The sequence below is a fragment of the Leptopilina heterotoma genome, unplaced genomic scaffold, assembly GCF_015476425.1.
Source record: "Leptopilina heterotoma isolate Lh14 unplaced genomic scaffold, ASM1547642v1 Lhet_160, whole genome shotgun sequence".
Lineage (NCBI taxonomy): Eukaryota > Metazoa > Arthropoda > Insecta > Hymenoptera > Figitidae > Leptopilina > Leptopilina heterotoma.
Window position 1 is genome coordinate 575,502 of NW_025110875.1, and position 23,893 is coordinate 599,394.

General features: G+C 18.4%; 1 protein-coding gene across 2 annotated transcripts; it reads left to right on the forward strand.

Moving 5' to 3' along the window:
• Positions 1-1,068: 1,068 nt before the first annotated feature.
• Positions 1,069-20,801, forward strand: LOC122498843. Of its 2 annotated transcripts, none has more exons than XM_043606809.1 (6): positions 1,069-1,125; positions 13,224-13,264; positions 14,728-14,930; positions 15,262-15,433; positions 15,578-15,727; positions 20,475-20,801. In XM_043606809.1, exons 1-6 carry the CDS (start codon positions 1,106-1,108, stop codon positions 20,627-20,629), a joined length of 741 nt encoding a protein of 246 aa, XP_043462744.1. In that variant the 5' UTR covers positions 1,069-1,105; the 3' UTR covers positions 20,630-20,801. The 2 variants fall into 2 exon arrangements, with proteins under 2 accessions (XP_043462744.1, XP_043462743.1); XM_043606808.1 differs by lacking the exon at positions 1,069-1,125 and adding an exon at positions 9,165-9,293.
• Positions 20,802-23,893: the final 3,092 nt, after the last annotated feature.

Here is a 23,893-nt window from a genome sequence, read left to right on the forward strand (position 1 = left end):
TTCCTCTAAAAATGTAATTATTCTTAAAAATTTTATTAAAATTTGTCAAAAGAATTTAATTATTTAAAAATTTGTTGATGAAATTCTTTACGAGAATTAAATTTTAACAAACATTCAATTATTTGATTTATAATTCAATTATTTGATATTTATAACAATTCAATTATTCAATAAATTATTTATTTTTTATAATTTAAATAATTGAATTCTTTAAGAATTTTCTAATAAAAATTGATTTAAAAATGAATTACCGAATAATCGATTTATTATTTATAAAAATAATTATTTATATTTTTTGAAAAATTTTATGAAATTTTGTATTTGAAATAATATTTAATTCTTGTGAAAATTTTTTTGCTTATGAAAATAATTGAATTATTTCGAAGAAATTTATTAAAAATTTTGTAAATAATTGAATTTCTGTGAAATTTTGCCAAAAATTTTATTAAAATTTTTAAAAATTGAATTTTGAAGAAGAATTTTATTATTTATAAAGATAATTGAAATTTTGAAGAGGATTTTTTTTAAATTTTTGAACATAACACTTGAAATAAATTTTTAAATGTCCCGTTTTTCAATGTTGGGCGCAAAAGTTTCATGAAAATTTTAAAAAATGTTTTTAAAATTTTAATTTATTTTTTAACAAAAAGAGAAAATTTAAAATAGTTTTTAAAATATACTGAGAATTTTTTTAAAATTTAAAAAAATAAAGTTGCAGTAAATTTAGTAAATATCAACTTTCAAGAAATTTTCGGTGCTTTGTTTGGTCATTTCTTTATTTATTTCTTTGTCTTATAATCAAGTTTTAATTTTATCTTGTTTTATATATTTATTTGAAGAATTATTTTGCGTCACACAAAAAAGCATTTCAATAATTTACTTTAAAAAAAAAAAAATTTTTTTTTTAATTTTACATTTGTTGATAATTTCTTTTAATGAAAATAATTGACTATATTTAGTGCAAGTTACGCTATCTTGTGTTTATTTTGCAAATGTTCTGTCACGTGTTTAATTTTTCGAATAGTGCAATTTTTGAATAAAAATGATTTCTCTTCGGCGAATCTTCACAGTATATCTGCACACCATCGGCAAAAGATCTACAAGAATGGCTTTCCATCACATCATGTATGTTAAAATTGTTTTTTCTTCATTTTTATTTTTCATTTTAAAAAACTAAAGTTACAAGGTAAGAAAAATGAAGAAAACCTAAAAAACAACATTAAAATAAGTAAAAACATTTTATTATTAATTTAAAATTAATAAAAAAAAATTAGATAAACAGGATTAAAAAAATTAATTACAGAAGAAAATTTAATTACAATAAATATAAATAAATAAATTTCATTTCTACCCTTCAATATCCAAGTTTGTAAATAAATTTTTTAATATTCCTACGACACTCCAAACATTGTCGATTTTATTTTTCTCACGTTTTAATGTTTTGTTTTGAAGGCAATGTACTTTTTATTTTTTTTTAACTTTAATTTATTTTAAAATAAAACCGTCCCGTTAATAACTTGACAATTTTTCTAAAAATGTATTTAATTAGTTCTTTTAATTTTTTAGTTAATTTTAAAAAATATTTTTATTACTAAATAATAAATTTGAATTTTCTTTTATTTTTATTTATTGTTTTGAAGACATGTGTTCCAAAATTCAATTAAAACTATACAAAAATAATCAAATTTTTGAAGATTTGTAATTATAAATATGAATATGATTTTACCAAAATTTTAATAAGACTATAAAAATAAATTTTTAAAAATTTAAATTTACTTTGTTTGAAGATAATTGAATCTTAAAAAGTTATGATAAATAACAATTCTGAATATTAGTTTTTGAAAAATATTTTCATGTCATTTTTCAAAAATAATTGAATTTCTTAAAACAATTTTAATATAATTTAAAAAAACTAATTAATTTTTTGAAAAATTTTCATTAAAAATTTTGAACATTTTCTTTTTCTTCTAAATATTAAGAATAATTTTAGAAAATTTTAATGTCATTATTTTTTGTATATATTTGAATTTAAGGAAATATGTAATTAAAAATATTGAAAATAATTGAATTTTTAAAAATTATAATGAAAAAATTTTAAAAATTTGTTTTTCAAAGATATTTTAATATCATTTTTAGATATTTACATTTAAATATTTCAATTTTAAAAAGTTAGAATGAAAAAATTGCAACAATTGTTTTTTTTTAATATTTTAATATAATTTTCATTAATTTTTCATTTTTAAATTTACACTTGAAGATTTTTCATTAAAATTTTTGAGAATTTAATTTTTTTTCAAAATTAACAATTAAAATTTTTCAAAGATGGATTTTCAAAAATTGTACAAAAATACTTGAAAAAAAAATTATTTTCTATTATATTTTACAAAATTTGAATTATTCAAAAACTTTTTAATTGTATATTTTGAAAATTTAATTAAAAAAATTATTTAAAAATAATTTCTGAAAGATTTGTCTATAATTATTTTTCACACTATAAAAATCGAAATAATTTATATTCAATACTAAAAATGTGGTATTTTGTTGCAATTTTTTTATGAAAAGTCAAAAAAGTCACTATACTTTTGTAACCAAGTCCAAAAAAATCGCATTTTTTGAAAATAATCGAAAAAAATGAAAAATATCCAAGATCTGCATTTTAAAGAAAGGAATATTAAAATATTTAAATAAAGAAGTAAAAAAAATATTTTTTACAACAAAATTAAAATTGTTATCAAGAGTGAAAATCTTTTGTATATATACATATATATATGTGGCACGCGCGCAAGTTCCCGTGTTGTATTTTTCATTTTCAAATGAATATTAAACTAAAAGTTTAATTTTGAGCTTGAGATGAAAATAAAAAAATAGTATAGCATTATTAAAAGCTACATAACTCTGTTACATCAGAATTGCACAAGTGAACTGGAATGCTTATTAGATCTCTGGTATTATAAAACTTACTACGTTCAACTATTATGCGGTTCACTTTATTAAACCACACACTAGAACAAATGTTATAATTTGTTATGATTCTTTTAATATCCCCCAGGATTTTTTTTCTTTGCATGTATTTTTTTTTTATTATAAACCATGTCACAAATCCAATGCAAATCGTTATTACAAAGTATCATAATTTTAATTCAAATTTAATTCTATATGCATCGAAAGTGTTACAAAATTGCTATCTATGTATATAATTACAGTTAAAGAGCAACTATAAAATTATAAGGTTTTTTTTTCAAATTCTGTTACATTTTATGATTTAAAAAAAATTTCAAGTGTACACTTGAATTTTTTTTAAATCATAAAAAGTAAGTCTCTTTAAGTTTTTTACTGACTTTTTTTTGTACAGACTTCGCACTCGATAATTAATTTTAAAAAAGTAGCTTTCAAACTAAAAAAAAAAGTAGTAGAAAAGTAGCTATCGAAAAATTAAACTTGACAATCAAAAAAACTCGTTTTAGACACTTCACAAAACTGACAAAAATTTCATTTCTTATTTTATTTTCCTGACTTTTTCCAAATGTTCATCAAAAATATTTACTTCTTCCTTATCCTGCTAATAAAATGAATTCCTGCAACAAATTTTATTATTCATCAAAGAATTTAAATATTTATAAAAATAATTTAATTCATAAAAATTTTTAAATAATTGATTTTTTTCGACTACTTTTATGCAAATTCAAATTTAAATAATTGAATTCCTGAGAAATTTTTATTATTCATGAAAAGAATTGAATTCTTACGAAGCTTTTTCCAAAAAATTTTTTAAATAATTGAATTCTGTTTGGAAATTTTATGAAAATAGTAGATATTAAAAATCATTGACTTGCAAAAAGTTTTTAAAAATAATTAAATTTTACAAAGAATTGTATTAAAATTTTTAAAAATAATAATTGAAGGTCGTGTGGCATTTAATTAAACTTTTTTTTTTAAATAATTGAATTCCTAAAAAGCATTTTCTTATTTATGAAAATAATTGATTTCTTGCGAACGACTTTATTAGAATTTTTTAAAATAATTGAATTTCCAAGAAGATATTTATTACTTTTAAAAATAATTGAATTACTTGTGATGAATATTGTTATTTATGAAAATAATTGAATTTTGCAAAGAATTTTATTAAAAAGCCTCAAAATAATTGAATTTTCTGGAATAATTTTGTTATTTATCTTTAATAATAGAATTTTTTCGATGAATTATTCATGTAAATAATTGAATTCTTAGGAAGAATTTTATTGAAATCTAAAAGAAGAATTGAATTATTTCAAAACAATTTAATTAAAATTGTATTTAAAATAATTGATTTCTTTTGAACAATTTTATTAAAATATTTGAAAATAATTGCATTCCTGTGAAAAAATCTAATATTTTTGTAAATAATTGAATTCTGACAAAGAATTTAAAAAAAAACATTTTTTTAAATAATTGATTTTTTCGAGGAATTGAAATTAAATTTTTAAGAAAAATTACATTTTTTAGCAATTCCTGTAAAATTATATTAAAAATAATTAAAATCTTGCGACGAATTTTATTATTTATGAAAATAATTGAATTCCTGAGAAGAATTTTAATATTTATGAAAATAATTAAATTATTGCGAAAAATGTTATTAAAATGTTTTAAAAAAATTGAATTTCTGTGCAAAATTTTGTTATTTATCTAAATAATTGAATTCTTGGGAAGAATTTTATTAAAATCTAAAAGAATAATTAAATTAATTCAAAAATATTCAATTATAAACTTGTATTTAAAATAATTGATTTCTTTCGAACAATTTTATTAAAATATTTGAAAATAATCAAATTCCCGTGAAAAATTCTACTATTTTTGTAAATAATTGAATTCTTACAAAGAATTTAAAAAAACAATTTTTTTAAATAATTGATTTTTTCGAGATATCGAAAATAAATTTTTGAGAATAATCACATTTTTTTGATCAATTTCTATAAAATTGTATTAAAAATAATTTAAATCTTGAGATGAATTTTATTATTTTTAAAAATAATGGAATTATTGCGAAAAGTTTTATTAAAATGTTAAAAAAGAATTGAATTTCTGTGAAAAATTTTGTTATTTTTGAAAAAATTGAATTCTTCATAAGAATTTTATAAACATTGTTTTAAATAATTAATTTTTTTCGAAATATAATAAATATTATGAAAATTTTATTTTAAATAATTGAATTCTAGTGCAAAAGTTTATTTGTAAAAATAATTGAATTTTCCGATGAATTAATTTAAAATTTTAGTATAAAAAATAATTGAAATTCTTGGATGAGTTTTATTATTTATGAAAATAATTAAATTTTTGCTTAGAATTTTATGAAATTTTTTTTTAAAAATTGAATTTCCATAAAAAATAATATTATTAGTGAAAGTAATTGAATAATTATGAAAATACTAGATATTGAAAATAATTGAATTTCGATTATTTTTTGAAAATAATTGAGTCGTTTTAAATAATTTGATTATAATTTTTGAGATTATTTTTTTATTTCTAGTATTAGCGAATTTAAAGTAGTGGAAATTTAAAAAAAACAGAAATAGTATAGTATCTTTTAGTGGCTAGCTGAAATCTAAAAAAGTACCCAAATAGTAGCATAACGTAAAAAAAGTAATGAATAGTAGGTTTTAGTAAATGAGTGCGAAGACTGTTTGTATCAATTAACAACTATATTAAGTTATTTTCAATTTTGAAATTTATTTTTTTAAAAATATGTTAAATAAAAAGTACTTTAAAAAATAAGTTTAAAAATCCGTTTTAAAAATAAGTTAAAATCGACAATTATTTAATTTTCCGCAGTAATTGGTACATAGTATGCACATTATGCATAGATACGAATTGTCAACAATACCAAGATACAATTCTTTCCCAAAACTATTTTAAATTTCCCTCCTCTTTCATAAACTTCAATCCGCAGTAATTGATACACTATCCCTGTATTCTTTCTATATTAACTTTACAAAAAATTTTTTACAAGTTTTCACATTGTATTTTGCGCATTAATTTTAATTTTACACTAGAGCATAAAACTTTCTCTTCAGAATAAAAAAAAAAACATTTGAGTAATAAAATCGATTCTACTATATGTGTCAAATTTAGATTCTAAAAAGTACTAAATCAAATTGTATCATTTTTATAGAATACTAATAAAATGATAAATAATAGATATACTTTGACAAAATTGTTGCGTGTCAAGTTGTAATAAAGAGACACTTATTGTATTTACAGACCACTTCACTTGCTCTAACTTGTTATTAACTTCCGAGAAAAGAACGCACCATGTAATTTTGTCATTAAATTTCTCGCGATTCCATATCGCGCGCGATATAATTTATGATATTCGAATTTTTGGTTACTCGCGAAAAACGAGTTTTATTCATCCCTTCTCTTTATAAGAATCTTTGTCATTTTATTGACTGAATTATTTACTGTTAGTTATTATTTATTATTAAATATAGAAAAGAATTTTTCAATACAATCTTTCCAAAATTTTCATTCTAAAATTTACGAATAAAAATAAGTTTTTGTAAATTAAAGACAATTTTTTAGTTCTTTGACTTTTTTCAGAACATTTACGTAAAATAAAAATTATTATAATCTTTGTTACAAAAAATGTTTTTTTTTCCTCTTTTGTGACAATTTTAATAATTTTATAGACGGTCACTGTTAAAAATTTAATTTTACCTTTTTTACATATTACTTTTTAAATTAATTTTTAATTATTTTTAAAAACTAATTTACTTTTAATTAATAATTATTGATCGTTGTGTCTATAATCCACTTGTTTATAATTCAATTTTACGAAAATTCATTTATTTGAAAATTTTTCAATTTAATGTATAATATTCTAAAATTTAACTAATTTCAAAAAGATTTAAATTAAAATTATTTAGAAATTAACTTTTTCAGAATTTTCAATTAAAATTATTTAAAATTCAAATTTTTGTAAAATTTCAAATTTGAAACCTTTTAAAATTCTGTAATTTTATTTATTTTTATTAATTTTTGAAAAAAGTTCTTTGAAAATTCTTTTATAAAAAAAATAGGAAATAATTCTAAAATTCATACTTGTTTCAGTTCAGTTTTAAGAAATTTGTATTATTAAAAAATTGTATGTTTCCAAAGTTTCGAACGTTTAAATGAACAAATTAATTTTTAAATTTTTAAAAAATTTTAAACTCAATGAATTATTTATAAAAATTGTAAACGGAACTCTTATAAAATTCAATTATTTTTGGAATTTTTAAGTAAAATTATTCATTAAATATTTTATAATTTTATAAGATAATATTTCGAAAATCAAATTATGTTAAGTAAATTTCAATTTTATATTCTTTAAAGTGCATTTGTTGATAGAAATAAAATAATTTAAGGTTTTATTTTTAAATTCGTGACGATTTCAAAGTTTATAAAGCAATCACAAAACTTTTAGGTTTTGTATTTAAATTCCTGGTGATTTCAATGCTTAACAAGGCAAACAAAACGAAAGTCAAGAAGACAAATATTTGTTATTTTTTCGGATTTTCTAAATTAAATTATTCAAAACTTCAATACTTTTTGTTAAATAAAAATTAAAAAATGTATTCTTATTTACTTTTCAACAGGATTTAAAATTTTAAATAATTTCAACTGAAAAACCTTTTAAAATTAATTTATTTCTAAAAATTGGAGTTGTAATTCTTTCAAAATTTAATTATTTTTTTTTAGAATTTTTGAATAAAATTATTCAAAACTTAAAGAATTTAAAAAAAAAATAATGTATAATAAATTAATAATTTTTTAAAATAAAAATAAAAATTTTCTTTTTTAAAGAATTTAATTTAAAAATCCTTTATAAAATTTAATTAATTTCTAAAATTTCTTTAGATTAATTCTTATCAGTATTCAACTACGAGAATTGAATTATTTAAGTAGAATTCAATTTTTGTAAATTTATAAAATAATTTATATTTTTAAAAATACAATTATATTTGTAGACAATTTTTGAAGATGAAGAAAATAAAATTCTTTAAAATATAAGATTTATTTTAATAAAATTTTACAAAATTTTTAATTGTTTCAATTTTTTTTTATTTTTTTTTTTATTTATATTTATTTTTTTTATTTTATTTTTTCACTTATTTTCGGGAATTCAAGTATATCTCCAGAAAAATTTAATTACTACGTTTCAAAATCCTAATTTTTTCAGAATTTCCAAATTAAATCTTTCAAATTTCAATCATTTTTGTAAAATTAATATTTAAATACTTGTTGTTCTTTATTTACTTAAAATTTCAAAATACTTTCAATGTAAAACCATTTGACTAAAATTCTTTTTTAAATAAATTCTTATCAGAATTCAACTATAAGAATTTAATTGTTTAAATAAAAAAATAAATAATTCATAAAATAAATAATTCAATAAATTTAATGAAATTAAAAATTTTTTATTTCATTTTTTTATTTCAAGTAAATGTTTATTTGATAAAAATTATTTTCTATCACATTTTATTAACTTTCAGTAAGAAAGTCATTTAAAAAAGTTTTTTTTAAGTTAATTTGTAGAATAACTAAAAATTTTTTAAATTTTAGATTTAAATTTAAAATTTAAAAAAAAAATTTCAGAGACTAACTAAATTTTATGCGGGCTTATATACTGTCCGGTGGCTTAATTAATCGTTTATTTTTATATTAAATATTATTTTTTCTTTATGGTACATTAAAAAATATATCTAAAAAAATTTTTTTTTAAATATATTTTTATTTTCATTGTCATTTTCACGTGCTCTGGCGAACAGGTAAATTTAGAAAGAAAATAACGTAAAAAAATCACGTTTTCATCTAGAGAATAAAATTTATTAAAGGGGTGTAAGTGGCTTTAGGAAAAATAAAAAGAAATGGAAAAAAAAATTTTTTATTTTTATTATTTTTGAAAGTGAAGATATGCAGTATTCTTGATGACTTTAATAATAGAATCGTGTAATATCTTTTTATATTGGTGTTAATCACCAATTTTTCTCTATTAAAAAAAAGAAGTAGTTATAGGAAAAAGTCGATTTGCAAAAGTGAAGTAGCAAGTTGAAAGCATTTCCCATTCTACTTGCTTTAACATGTAGCAATCATTTGAAATAAACCAATGAACAACAAGTGGCGCGAGGTAAACAACTGGTCGAATGCAATGGTGTAATAGATCGAGAGCATTTTAACTTTGACAAACTTTATCCATTTCTTTTTATGTCTTAAATCTTAGAAACAACTTGTACTTGAACAACAGTGCTAAAAATGTTCGTTCTGCTGATTCGTTTATGGTATGCAATTTCTTTTAAAAATATATACATTTTAAGGATGTGGAAATTATAAAGCAGTGTTCGTAGCTTATTTGATATTGAAAAATGAATATTTTTTTGACAGCATTATTTCAAGTCAATGGGACGGAGGATACTAACGCAGGAAAAAAAATTTTTTTTTTTATATTCTTTTTTTTTACAAACTGATTCAAAAAAAATACTTTAAAACCCGTTATGTAAATATCACAATTTCCGTTTGGAAATTTACTTCAAAAAAAATTTTTTTTTTCATAATTTCTAATATAGAGTTTCCAAAAGGGATTTTAATTTCTAAAAAATTAACTAGTTGTAAGAATTCGAATCTTTTGATTTAAAGAAAGCTAAAATTATTATTTGTTTAATTGTTGCAAAAATTATGTTATAAAAAGTATTAATTTTAACTTTTATTGAACAAATCGGGAAACTCTTTGAAAGCTTGAAAAATGAAAGTTGAAGATCCTTCTGAGCCTCAACATCCTGCTCTTCATTTGATTCACTATTATTTCTAATTTTTTTTTTTTACTTTTTTTACTCCAAAAAAACTAAAAATTATTTTTTCAAATAAAATTCTTTTAATTAATGTTAAAGGTACGAAATAAAATTATTGAAATTTTTGCAAAATGGGAGATGAATTTCATGTTTTAATAAAAAATCTTCTTCGTTACAAGTGGATTTCATATCCATTTATATTTTTTTTCATTTGCTATTTTTGACAAATTTTTCAAACAAAAAAATATAATTTTCAATTCTTAGGTATTTGTTTGATTAAAAATTTATTATAGTTTATACATATATTGAAATAACAATTTAAAATTTTTTTAAAAATTTTATTATTAACAATTTTAAACAGTTTTTAACTATTTACAATTTTTGGATTAAAAATTTATTTATTTAATTCTTTTATTGTAATTAATATTTATTAAATTAAATAAAAATTGTTGCGATTTTGTGGACAAAATGCGATTTATAAAAATTAAAATTATGAAGTATTTTCTGAGTTTCTATTCTCTAAATAAAATCTCATTTATTTTACTTTTTAACATCAGAATCAATTAAATTAAATAAGAAAACGCTAATATTTTTCAAACATTTTGGAAAAAGAATTATTTTCAGTTTTGAAATATTTTCTGATCAAAAATTTATTTGATTATTGAAATTAGATTAATTTAAATAAAAAAAATTTTGCTATGTATTTACAAACATTTTGGAGAAAAAATTTGTTTACAATTTAAAAGTAGTTTTCTAATTAAAAATTTATTTATTGAAATATAAAAAATTTTGCGATTTACAAACATTTTGTGAACAAAAAATTTGTTTCAAATTTTGAAGTAATTTCTTATTAAAAATTTATCATTTTATTTCTTTATTTATCGAAATAAAATAAAATTAATGTTGCGAATTGCAAAAATTAAAAATGAACTATTTTACAATTTTAAAGTATTTTCTGATTTTCTATTTTCTAAATAAAAATTTATTTACATATTTTACTTATCGAGATTAGAATTAATTTAATTAAATAAGAAAAAGTTGTTATTTTCAATTTTGAAGTATTTTTCTAATAAAAATTTATTTATTAAGTTATTGAAATTAGATTAAATTAAATAAATAAAATGTTGCTATTTACAAACATTTTGAAAAAAATTTATTTGCAATTTTGAAGTATTTATTCAAAAAATTTATTTATTTATTTAAATTAGATTAAATTAAATAAAAAATGTTTCAATTTACAAACATTTTGGACAAAAAGTTTATTTGCAATTTTATTGTATTTTTCTGAATGAAAATTTATTGTTTTATTTATTTATTTATCAAAATAAAATAAAATAAATGTTGTGATTTACAAAAAATAAAAATAAACTAATTTCAATTCTGAAGTTTTTTCTGATTTTCTATTTTCTAAATAAAAATTTATTTATTTATTTTACTTATTAAGATTAAAATTAATTCAATTAAATAAAGAAACTTTTGCTATTTTGAAACATTTTGTAAAAACAATTATTATTGCAGTTTTCAAATATTTTCTGCGATTAAAAATTTATTTAGATTAAATTAAATAAAGAAAATTTTGCTATTTACAAACATTTTAGAAAGAAAATTTATTTGCAATTTTTGAAAACTTTTTTGATTAAAAATTTATTTTAATTTGTTTATTTATATAATTTATTTATTGTGTTTGTTGACATTAGATTTAATTTAATTAAATAAAAAAATTTTCCGTTTTAGAAACAGTTTTGAAAAAAATATTAAATTTTAAAAATAATTATGTATTCAAAATACCCGAGGACAAAGTAGGAGTAAAAAAAAATTTTCCGAATTTTTATAATAGTTATATTTTTGTCAATGAAAAAATTACTTCCTCTCAGGGAATAATTTTGTTTGAATGAAAAACTTTTTTTCGTATAAAACTAAGCTTTAAATTATTCCGATTTTTTTTCTTATAATATACTTCTTAAAAACTTTTTCAAAATTCAACTAAAAATTTTTGAAAATAAATAAAATTTTTGATAAATATTTTGGAAATAAAGAAAAATTGTTATTTCCTATATAAATTTTTTAGAATAAAGTGAAATAAGACGTCTTTGAAATTGCGATTGGCAAAATATTTCTCACATATTTTTAAAAAATTTCGCTCACATAACTTTCAATGAGGGAATTTCTAAAGGGTATTATAATTACTTAATTCGTTTACTCGCTTTTTTATAGCTGTTCAAGCCATATACATGAGAATAATCTGTCTTCAGTGTCAATAACCTCAACTTTCCAAATATGCCGTGTTTCTTTTCCGTTAGAAAAACATGAATATTTTATTCATTTTTCATTTGTGTATTTTAATTCTTATGTTTTATTCTTTCTAACTGGAAATAATTTGTCATAAAAAGATTTTAAATTCATACAATAGATATACGACGCGATTACCCAGAAATTTTGCAGAAGCACTTTTTTTATTACTGAAAAATTTGCAAAATGCAAAATTATAAAACAATTTAAAAAAAATTTTTTAAATCAGAATGTTTAAAAAATTATACTCCAATTAAAATACCGCAAAAAAAAATTTTTTAAAACAGAATATGTTTAAAAAAATATTATAAGTTAAATTCCATAAAAAAGAACAAAAAAATTCCTTACCAGAAAATTGGAAATTTTTTCGAGGGAATTTTTTTAAATATCAGTAAAAATTTTAATGAATTCATCATGTTTTTTGAAAATTACAGTTATGGGTGAAATAATCAGTATTTTTTTAAACGCTCTTTGACATATTCTTAATGGTTAATTTACACACAATAAAAATATCTTATTATCATTATAAGTTATAATTTATTCCAAAAAATTGCCTGTAGAATGTGATTCATAAAAAAAAATCAAAAAAATAATTTCACATTATATCAGGAAAATAAAAAAGGGCAATTTTTTAAAATAAATTTTATTTTCTTATTATTCTTATATATTCTTATTTTCAAAATAAGATCAAGAAATAAAAAAAATCTATTATTTTAAAAATCGTTTCAATCTTTCAATTAAATTTTTGTTGATTTAAAATTTATGATTTTTAATTATATTTATTTAGAATCTATACTTTAAAAAATTATTTTAATAAAGCATTCTAAATTCAAAAATTAGTGTAAATATTCCAAATTAATTCTAAAAAATTTGAAAATTATTTAATGAATGAAAAAATAAATTAGTATATTTAAATTTATCAATAAATTTATATTAATAAAAAAATGTTTAAATAAATCTATAAATATTAATAAATAATATTTACACTAACAAAAATAAATTAATATTTTTTCCCTGAGAAATTTCAGAAATTTGTCTATATATGTAATATAATAATTTAAATAAATTAAAAAAAAAAAAAAAAAAAAAAAAAAAAAAAATTACTTTATAAAATAAGACTTTTTTTGATTTCAGTGTTTTGGCAACTATCACAAGACTGGCTTGTGCAGAATTACGTAAGTGCATTTATTAAATCTGTTCATATATATGGACAGATTTATTTATTTATTAAATTTTGAAATTTTAGAAAATTTCAAATTTTAAGAAATTTTAAGAACAACTGATTATAGAAATTCAATTATTTTCAAAAGTGATAAACTTCTTCGCATAAATTCAATTATGTTCAAAAATTAAAAAAAAATATAGTCAAAATTCAAATTATCTTTATAAATAATAAAATTCTTCTCCGAAATTAAACTATTTTCAAAATATTTAATATAAAATTCTTGCCAAAATTTCAATTTATTATTTTCAAAAATTTCCCTCAATTCAATAATTTTCCATAATTCTACGGTTTTAATAAAATTTTACAAAAGAATTCAATTGTTTTCAATACATTTCTTCTTAAGAATTCAATTCTTTTCAAAAAAAAAAAAAAAACATTTTCACAGGAATTTAATTATTTAAAAAAAAATTTAATAAAATTCTTCGTCAGATTTTAAATATTTGCAATTTTTTAATGAAATTTAATTATTTTCAAAAAGTTGTAAAAAATTCTGAGAAAATAAATTATTTAAAAAAATTTGAATAAAATTCTTCACAAGAAATTAATTATTATTTACATTATAAATAATAATATTTTTCTCCGGAATTCAATTATTTTCACAAATAAAATTCTTCACAGGAATTCAATACTTTAAACAAATTTTTAATTAAATTCGTTGCAAGAATTTAATTATTTTCATAAATAATAAAACTTATCGCAGAATTTCAATTATTTTTTATACAATTTTAAATAAAATGATAGAAAATTGCATTTATTTTTAAAATTTCGATAAAATCCTTCATAAAAATTCAGTTTTAAGAAATATTCAATTATTTAATAAATTACTTATTTTTGTATTAGAATAATTGAATTCTCGAAAAAATTTTTTAATAAAAATTGATTAAAAAATGAATTTACTAAAAAATTTTAAATTATAATTAAATATTAAAAGCATTATAGCGTGAATTTTTAGAGTTAATTGAATTTTGAAAAGGGTTCAAATTGAAATCTTTGAAAATTTGAATTTAAAGTTATTATTCTTATAATATATAAAATAATGATTTTATCACTCTGTCAAAAGGTTCGAATTTGAAAATCTTAATTCTTATAGAAAAATTTTAATGATTAAATATTTATTTAAAAAAGATGTTATTGATGAAATCGGATAATTTTACAGTTAAAGATATTCGTAAATAAATGTAATAGAACATAGTTTCTAATCATTTTTGGAGTGAATTAGAATATTCTTCAGGGTCAGGAAAAAAGTCAAAATTTTCTCTAGAATTCAGGGAAAAGTCCGGGAAAAACAAAATTAAATTTTTGTGGCAACCCTAAACTTATTTTGATTTTCATAATATTAATGAAAAATCTTTATAGATGTAAATTTAAAAATGAAAATTATGAAAATGTATGAAAATGTATTTATATTTTTAGCGTCATATATAAAAGCCTGCAAGAAATCAGATCCAGATATAAATAATTGTATAACACATACTATTGAAAGTTTGCGAGATAAGTTAGCGCAAGGAATACCAGAACTAGAGGCTCCTTCAATAGAACCGCTGCTCCTGAAGCAAATACGATTGCTGCGGGGACCTGTTGGTGCACGCTTGGACTTTAACTTAACAAATTTGATGGTATAAATTTCTAATAAACTATTAAATTAAAATACTTTTCATGTGAGTTATTCCTATCCTATCCTATCCTATCCTATCCTATCCTATCCTATCCTATCCTATCCTATCCTATCCTATCCTATCCTATCCTATCCTATCCTATCCTATCCTATCCTATCCTATCCTATCCTATCCTATCCTATCCTATCCTATCCTATCCTATCCTATCCTATCCTATCCTATCCTATCCTATCCTATCCTATCCTATCCAGTTGTTATTAAAAATGGAACTGTATGAAATATATAAATTAACATTCATGTTGATTTGCTTAGTAAAATTTAATACTTTCAGGTCAGCGGTCCATCTGCTTTCAAAATAAGAGACTTAAAGGCAGACGTAGATAATTTAAAATTTACATTTAAGGTCAGTTTTGATACACTTAGTTTTCACGGAAAATACCAAATTAATGCCAGAATTTTACTACTAAGACTTACTGGGAGCGGGGATATAAAAGGAAATTTCAGTAAGTATTTATTTAAGTGAATAAGTAACTCTTTAAACATTCATTCTTTAATTACATGTATAGACCTACATTATAACTTTCATCATTGTAAAGACAATTTAAAAATTTTAACTTTTATACATTAATATTAAATTTTATTTACAGCCGGATATGATTCAGATGTTATTCTTAAGGGTAATAAAGTTTATAAGGATAATGATGTCTATCTTTCTTTTGAAAAAATGAAATTAAGGATTAAAATTAATGGCGCCAAGGTTTATCTTGATAATTTATTTGGAGGAGATCCCGTTCTTGGTGAGTAATTTTTTATCTTGATTCAAGTTGATTTTTTAAGTTTTTGTTTACTTCTTTTCATTAAAAGACTAAAATTTTGTTAAATATTATGTTTTGTCAAATTGAAATTATTTTTGTTCTTTACTTCTAAAAAAAATTAGAAAAGAAATAAGAAATAGAAAATTTATTTATTTTCCATTATTTATTCTTTTTGAATCACAATTTTTTAAAGAAAATTATTATTTTATTTTAGAAAAAGAAGAAAAATATTTGCACAATTTATATTTTAATCTTATCTTTGAAACAGGATTTTCCACAGGAATTAAGACATTCAAAAATTCAAAATTCAAACCTTTTTTAAATTAAACAACTTATAAAAGTATTGATTATAAAACATGAAGATATCAATCGATTTCTTCATGTTTTCTAATAAATTAAAGATGACCGAGAGATAAAATCATTATTTTACAATATAAGAATATTGTTACTGTAACTTCATGAAAATTATTTTCATCATTTTAATTAAATTATTATTTTCTAGAATTTTAAATTATTTTTTATGAAAATAATAATTGAATTCCTTAAAAAATTTTATTATTTATGAAAATAATTGAATTCCTTGTGAAATTTTAATTATTTTATGAATACAATTAAATGTTTGCGCAGAATTTCAACAGAATTTTTAATAATTAAATTTTTTTGAATAGTTTTAGTAGATATTATAAAAATCATTGAATTGAGGAAAATTTTTGAAAATAATTGAAATTTTTGCCGAGAATTTTTTCAAAATTTTTTAAAATAATTGAATTGATTCGAAGAATTTTATCAAACTTTTTTAAAATAATTGAATTGTTGCAACGAATTTTATTAAAATTTTCAAAAATAAATGAATTCTTATGAAGAACTTTTATTAATTTTTTTGTTAAATAATTGAATTATTGCGAAAAAATTTATAAAACTTTTGCAAATGATTGAATTCTTGCAAAGAATTTCATCAAAAAATTTGATAATAATTGAATTTCTTCGAAGAATTTTATTGGTTATGAAAATAATTGAATTTAGGAAGAATTTTATTAAAATTTTGCATAATCTTAATTAAATTCTTTTGAAGAATTTCTTTGAGTTTCTTTAAAATAATGGACTTTCTTTAATCATTTTAATTACAAGTTTTCAAAGTAATTGAATTCTATATGAAAAATTTCTTTCAAGTTTTTATAATAATCCTCTTTCTTAATAATTGAAATTAAGCATTTAATTCTTGAATTTTATTAAAAATTTTTGGGAAATAATTGAATTTTTTTGAAAAATTTCTTTAATTCATTGAATACAATCGAATTTTTTAATAATTGTATTGAAAATAATTGAATACCTGAGAAGAATTTTATTATTTATGAAAAATACTTTAATTCTTGCGATGAATTTTAATAATATATTTCTTTTTAAATAATTGAATTCTTTTGTGAATTTTTATTGAAATATTAGATATTAAAAATAATTGAATTTTGATATTATTGAAATTAATTTAATTCTACGAAAAATTTAATTCAAATTATTTTTTAAAAAAATTGAATTGTTAATAATTATTTCATTAAAATCTTTGAAAATTAATTTTAATAAAAAATTTTAAAATAATTACATTTTTCGAGAAATTCCATTCACATTGTACCAAAAATAATTGAAATTCTACGATGATTTTTATTATTTATGAAAATAATTGAAAACCTACATATCTATAGAATTTTATTATTTATGAAAATAATTGAATTCCTGGTTAAAAAAATGTTATTCTTTATGAAAATAATAGAATTATGCGAAGAAATTTATAAAAAATTTGTAAATAATAGAATTCCTCTGAAATTTTTATTATTTAATTCATTCATTCAAAATTGTCATTTTCTAAAATTTCAAATTAAATTTTTTTTTAAATAATTGAATTCGTTTTGGGAAATATTTTATTAAAATCGTAGATATTGAAAACCATTAAAATTAGAAAAATTTCTGAAAATAATTTAACTTTGGAGAAGAATTTTGATATTTATAAAGATAATTGGGATTTTTATGAGAATTTTTTTCAAGATTTGAACATAGTTGAATTTAATAAGAAGAATTTTATTTTTTTTTAAAGAATTTTTGCAATTATTTTTAAATTCTACAAAATTGAATTTTTTTAGTATTTTTAACAAGAATTTAAATTTTCAAATTTTATTATTTTTAAAATTGCAAATTTTATTTAAAAAAGGTAGTAAGAAGTTAGCCGCGCGATTTGTTGCTAGTTAACTATAATTATTAATTTGAATGTTCTTTCATTCACTCATTCATTTTTTCTGTCCCTCACACTCTGAAGTTGTCTTTTGTTTATACTTTTGTTTTTTATTATCTTTAAATAGATTGTGTATTATATTATTACTAGCAAATGTTACGCGCAAAAAGTGATATTCAATTTATTATTGTTATGCAAATTACAAAATTTTTTATTTTCAAATATAAATTTTTTAAATAATTTCATAATCAAAATTTATAAAATTTACTTATTAAGTAAAAAATTAATTATTACTGTTCATATTTTCAAAAATTTTAATAAAATTTTACGAAAGAATTCAATTATTTTCTAAAATTTTAATAAATCCTTCTAACCAATAATTCAATTATTTTTTTAAATTGTAAAATCTTTACAAAAATTCAATGATTATCAAAACAATTTTAATCCTCGAAATCCTCGAAAAAATTTAATTATTTTCAAATATTTCTATATAAAATTCTTCATAACAATTTATTTCTTAAAATTTTAATAAGTTCTTCGAAACAAATTTAACTATTTTTATAAATACAAAAATTCTTTGCAGGAATTAAATTTATTTTAAATCAAATTTAAATAAAATCACATGAAAGAATTTAATTATTTTCAAAAATTTCCATAAAATTCAATTTCAACAAGAATTTAAAATTCTTTAAAAATAATTCAATTATTCTCAAAATATTTTTAAAAAATTCCATATAAAAATTAAATTACTTTCAATGCAATTTTTAAATACATTCGTAAAAAAAAATTGAAAGAATTCAATAATTTTCAAAAAATAATAAAATTCTTGTGATGAATTCAATTATTTTGAATATTATTTAATTTTAATAAAATTCTTTAAAGAAATTCCATTATTTTCGAAACAACTTTAATTGAATTTCTCGAAGAAATTTCTATAAAATTCTTCATGACAATTTAGTTATTTCTTAAAATTGTAAGAAATTCTTCGAAACATTTAAATTATTTTTCTAAATAGTATAATCCATTGAAGGAATTCAATTATTTTCAAAACAATTTTAATTGAATTCCTCGGATGAATTCAAATATTTTTAAATATTTCCATAAATTTCAATTATGTCCTAAAATTCTAATAAATTATTTGAAAAAATTCAATTATTTTTATAAATAGTAAAATTCTTCGCAAAAATTCAATTATTTTCAATTAACTTTTAAAAAAATTCTTCTTCATAAAATTCAATTGCTTTGAAAATTTTCAATTTAAATTATTAAAAAAACTCAATTAATTTAAAAAAAATTTTTTTAAATTCTTCAAAAGTATTTAATTAAGATTTTAAAAAATTTTAATAAAATTCTTTGCGAGAATTCAGTTATTTTCCTAAATAATAAAATTCTTTGAAGGAATTCTATATTATCATTAAATTTTTTGATAAAATTCTTTGCAACAATTCGATGATTTTCAATTAATATTAATTTTAAAATTAAAAATATTTGAAAAGAAAAATTTTATAAAAGTTCAGAAACAAAAAGTAAACAATACTTAACTTCAAACTGCGAACAGATTACCGGAACATGTACTTTATTATTATTAAATAATTAATTAATGTTATAATTATTTTTTTTAATTAATATTCAAAATTGTAATGACAAATAGAAATGATCAGAATTTTTTTACTTCTTTTCATTAAAAGGCTAAAATTTTGTTAAATATTATGTTTTGTCAAATTGAAATTATGGCAGATTTTTGTTCTTTACCTACTTCTAAACGAAATTAGAAAATTGTTAAAACTATTTTCATCATTTTAATTCAATTATCATTTTCTAGAATTTAAAATTCTTTTTTATGAAAATAATAATTGAATTATTCCTAACAAAAAAATTTGATTATTTATGAAAATAATAGAATTCGTGTAAAATTTTAATTATTTATGAAAATAATTAAATGTTTGTATACAATAATTTTATTAAAATAGTAGATATTGAAAATCATTGAAATTAGAAAAATGCATTTTATTTTTGAAAATAATTGAAATTAGGACAAGAATTTTTTTGACATTTATGAAAATAATTGAACTTTGGACAAGAATTTTGTTATTTATAAAGATAATTGGGATTTTTACGAGAATTTTTTTTTTATTTTGAACATAGTTTTACAAGAAGAATTTTATTGTTTTTTGAAAATAATTGAATTTCTGCAATTATTTGTAATTTCTCCAAAATTGAAAATATTGAATGTTTTTAGTGTTTGCAACAAAAATTTAATTTAGAAAATTTTTCAAATTCTATTATTTTTAAAATTACAAATTTTATTTAAAAAATGTAGTAAGAAGTTTTTGCTATTAATTTATTTACAACAAATAGAGAGAAAATCTTTAAAATGTCATACATGTTCCTTTAGTAATTTTTCGCGTAGAATCGAATGGCGCTATTAGTTTTTAAAATTTTATTCATTTTCTCCATTTGTTTATAATAATTTAAAAAAAAATTTTTTTTTTTAAATTTAATTTTCAGGTCCTGCGAGTAACGAAGTCTTGAACGCAAACAGTGGCCTGTTATTAGATGAAGTAAAGCCTGTACTGGAAACATCTCTAGCCGAACTTTTTACAGATGTAGCGAACAAAATAACGAAGTCATTTACTTACAAAGAATTGTTTCCTGATGACTAAAATCCAAAAATATACGCAGGATCTCTAATAGTCATTGCTGCTAGGCAACAAATATTTATAATAAAAGATATAATTATTTTTATTATGTTTGTTTCGTCGATAAAAATTTTAATGTACTTGTTATTTATTATTTTATTTATGTCATACAAATAAATTATCGTTAATAACTTAATTGAAACTGATCAATATTAGGTATATATATTTCAACGACTGTGAAACATTTTTCAAGATCAAAATCAACAACTATATAGTTTTAATTTTATTTCTATATATGTAAACCTGAAATAAAATTAAGACAGTGATTTATTACAAGTAGGAAGCAAAGAGAAATTTACTACAATTATTTTCAAACGATGTAATTAAAATTAGTTTATCTTGTGCTGCAAATTAATTAACACCTATTGAGACAATTTTTTACTGACACGAATGAAGGCAAATATCAAATTTACATATTCTGTGCTTTTATATGTTAAATACCCACGTGGTAGTTTCTATAAAAGGAAGTCAAAAAAATTAAGTTCTCATATATTTTGAACAAATAATCACTCCTTAATTTATTTTATTTTCACTTTAAAGTTAAAAATTGACATTAAATACAATGATATTTTTCCAAAAACTAACATGAGGATAACGGAAGAATCTTTTAAATTTAAAGAAGAGAATGAATATATTTACTCTCATCTTAAAAATATTAAATATTAAAGCCAAAGATATAAAGCAAAATGAAAGGACAAATTTCGTTTCCTGTTTAAATGAGGCTTATTTTAATTCTATTAGCGAAAAATATTCTACTATTCGATGACTTTTAAAAAATACCTATTTATGAATTGATTTTCAAGATTTTAAATATTTATTTCCCGTCTTAAAATTTAGTAAAGTATTATATTCATTATTATTATTATATGAAAAATTGTCAAATATAAATATTAATTTACAACCGCATAAAAAATTTTTTTTATTTATGAAAATAATTGAATCCATTAAAAAAAATTTTAAATTTATGAAAACAAAATTGAATAATTGTTGCGAAGAAATTTATAAAAACACTAAAATAATTTAATTTTGACGAGAAGTTAGAAATGATAGCAAAAATTCAATTATTCTCAAAAATAATAAAATTTTTCGCAAAAATTTAATTATGCTCAAAAATTTTTTTTTTTAATCTCCTTAAAATTTTAATTATTGTTATAAATAATAAACTTCTTATCCAAATTTCAATTATTATTTTCAAAAATTTTAATTGTTTTCAAAAAATTTCCTCAATTCAATGATTTTCAATATTTACCATTTTAATAAAATTTTCCAATAGAATTCAATTATTTTTATAAATAACAATATTGTTTATGTAGAAAATCGATTGATTTTTAAAAATTTTAATAAAATTCCTGTCAAAAATTTATAAATATTCATAAATAATTGAATTTTTCGCAAAAAGTCAATTATTCTGAAAAATTTTATTAAAATTCTTTGAGTGAATTGAATTATTTTTATTTTTAATAGAGTTTCAATAAAATTCTTCGAAGAATGTAATTATTCTTAAAAATGTTAGGTATATTAAAATTCGTCGAAAGAATTCAATTATTTAAAAGTATGTTAATAAAATTTTTTATGAGAATTCAATTATTTAAGAAACATTTAATAAATAAATTATTTCTTTTTGTATTTAAATATTAAAATGTGTGGCTAGTTCATCGAATAAATTTAGAATATTGTTTAAATAATTATAGTGTTATAACCAACCCCAAACACGGGGCAAGTTGTAACAACTGTTTTTTTCGCAAAACTTCTTTTTAAAAAAAAAATAGGTTTTTAAATATTTTTCTAAATGCTCTTTCGCTCCATTTTATTACAGAAAAGAATAATTTATCTAGTCTAATAATTAATCTTTATAAACATATTTTCAAATTTCGTTTTTAAAGAAGAATTTTTTTAATTCTCTTTTTAAAGAGAATTAAAGACTTCACACTCGTTAATTAATTTTAAAAAAATAGCAGAAAGTAGCTTTAAAACTAAAAAAAGTAGCTATCAAAAAATTAAACTTGGCGACCAAAAAAACTTGTTTTAGACACTTTACAAAACTGACCATAATTCCAATAGCTATATTTTATTTTCCTGACTTTTTCCCAATTCATGAGAGAATTTAAATATTTATAAAATTAACTTAATTATTGCGAAGAATTTTATAAAAAATTTTAAATAATCGATTTCTTTCAACTAACTTTATGCAAATTCTAATTTAAATAATTGAATTCCTGACAAATTTTTATTATTCATAAAAAGAATTGAATTCTTAGGAAGAATTTTATAAAAAATTTTTTAAATAATTGAATTCTGTTTAAAAATTTCAGGAAAATAGTAGATATTGAAAATCATTGAATTGAGAAAAGTTTTTAAAAATAATTAAATTTTACAAAGAATTCAACTATTAAATTTTTTGACAATAATTGAATGTCTGTGTGACATTTTATTAAATTTTTTTAAAAATAATTGAATTTACAAGAAGAAATTTATTACTTTTAAAAATAATTGAATTTATTTTTGTGATGAATATTGTTATTTATGAAAGTAATTGAATTTTGCAAAGAATTTTATCAAAATGCCTCAAAATAATTATCAATTTTTGGAAATAATTTTGTTATTTATCAATATAATTGAATTCTTTTGCAGAATTATTTATGTAAATAATTGAATTCTTGGGAAGAATTTTATTAAAATTAATTTCTTTCAAACAATTTTATTTACAATATTTAATGATTTAAAATAATATATAAAATAATTAATTTATTTCGAAATATTTTATTAAATTATCTGAAAACAATTGAATGCCTGTGAAAAATTCTAACATTTTTGTAAATAATTGATTTTTCGAGGAATTGAAATTAAATTTTTAATAATAATTACAATTTTTAATTAATAATATAATTGATTTAAGGAAGAAAGAATTAAATAAATTTAATAAAAAATTACATTTTTTGATATATATTTCTGTAAAATTAAATTAAAAATAATTGAAATCCTGCAATGAATTTTATTATTTATGATTATAATTGTTAAGTTGCAAAGAATTTTATTAAAATTTTCAAAAAATAATTGTATTCCTAACAATAATTTTATTATTTACAAAAAGAATTGAATTCTTACGAAGTTTTATGCAAACATTTTTTTAAATAATTGAATGTCTGTGTGGCATTTTATTAAATTTTTTGGAAAAAATTGAATTCCTAAAAAACATTTTATTATTTATGAAAATAATAAATTGAATTT

Coding starts and splice junctions, on each gene's coding strand:
- LOC122498843 (XM_043606808.1), top strand. CDS start 9,268: ATGTTCGTTCTGCTGATTCGTTTATG. Junction 9,294..13,223: donor GTTCTGCTGATTCGTTTATG/GTATGCAATTTC, acceptor TTTTGATTTCAG/TGTTTTGGCAACTATCACAA. Junction 13,265..14,727: donor ACTGGCTTGTGCAGAATTAC/GTAAGTGCATTT, acceptor TTATATTTTTAG/CGTCATATATAAAAGCCTGC.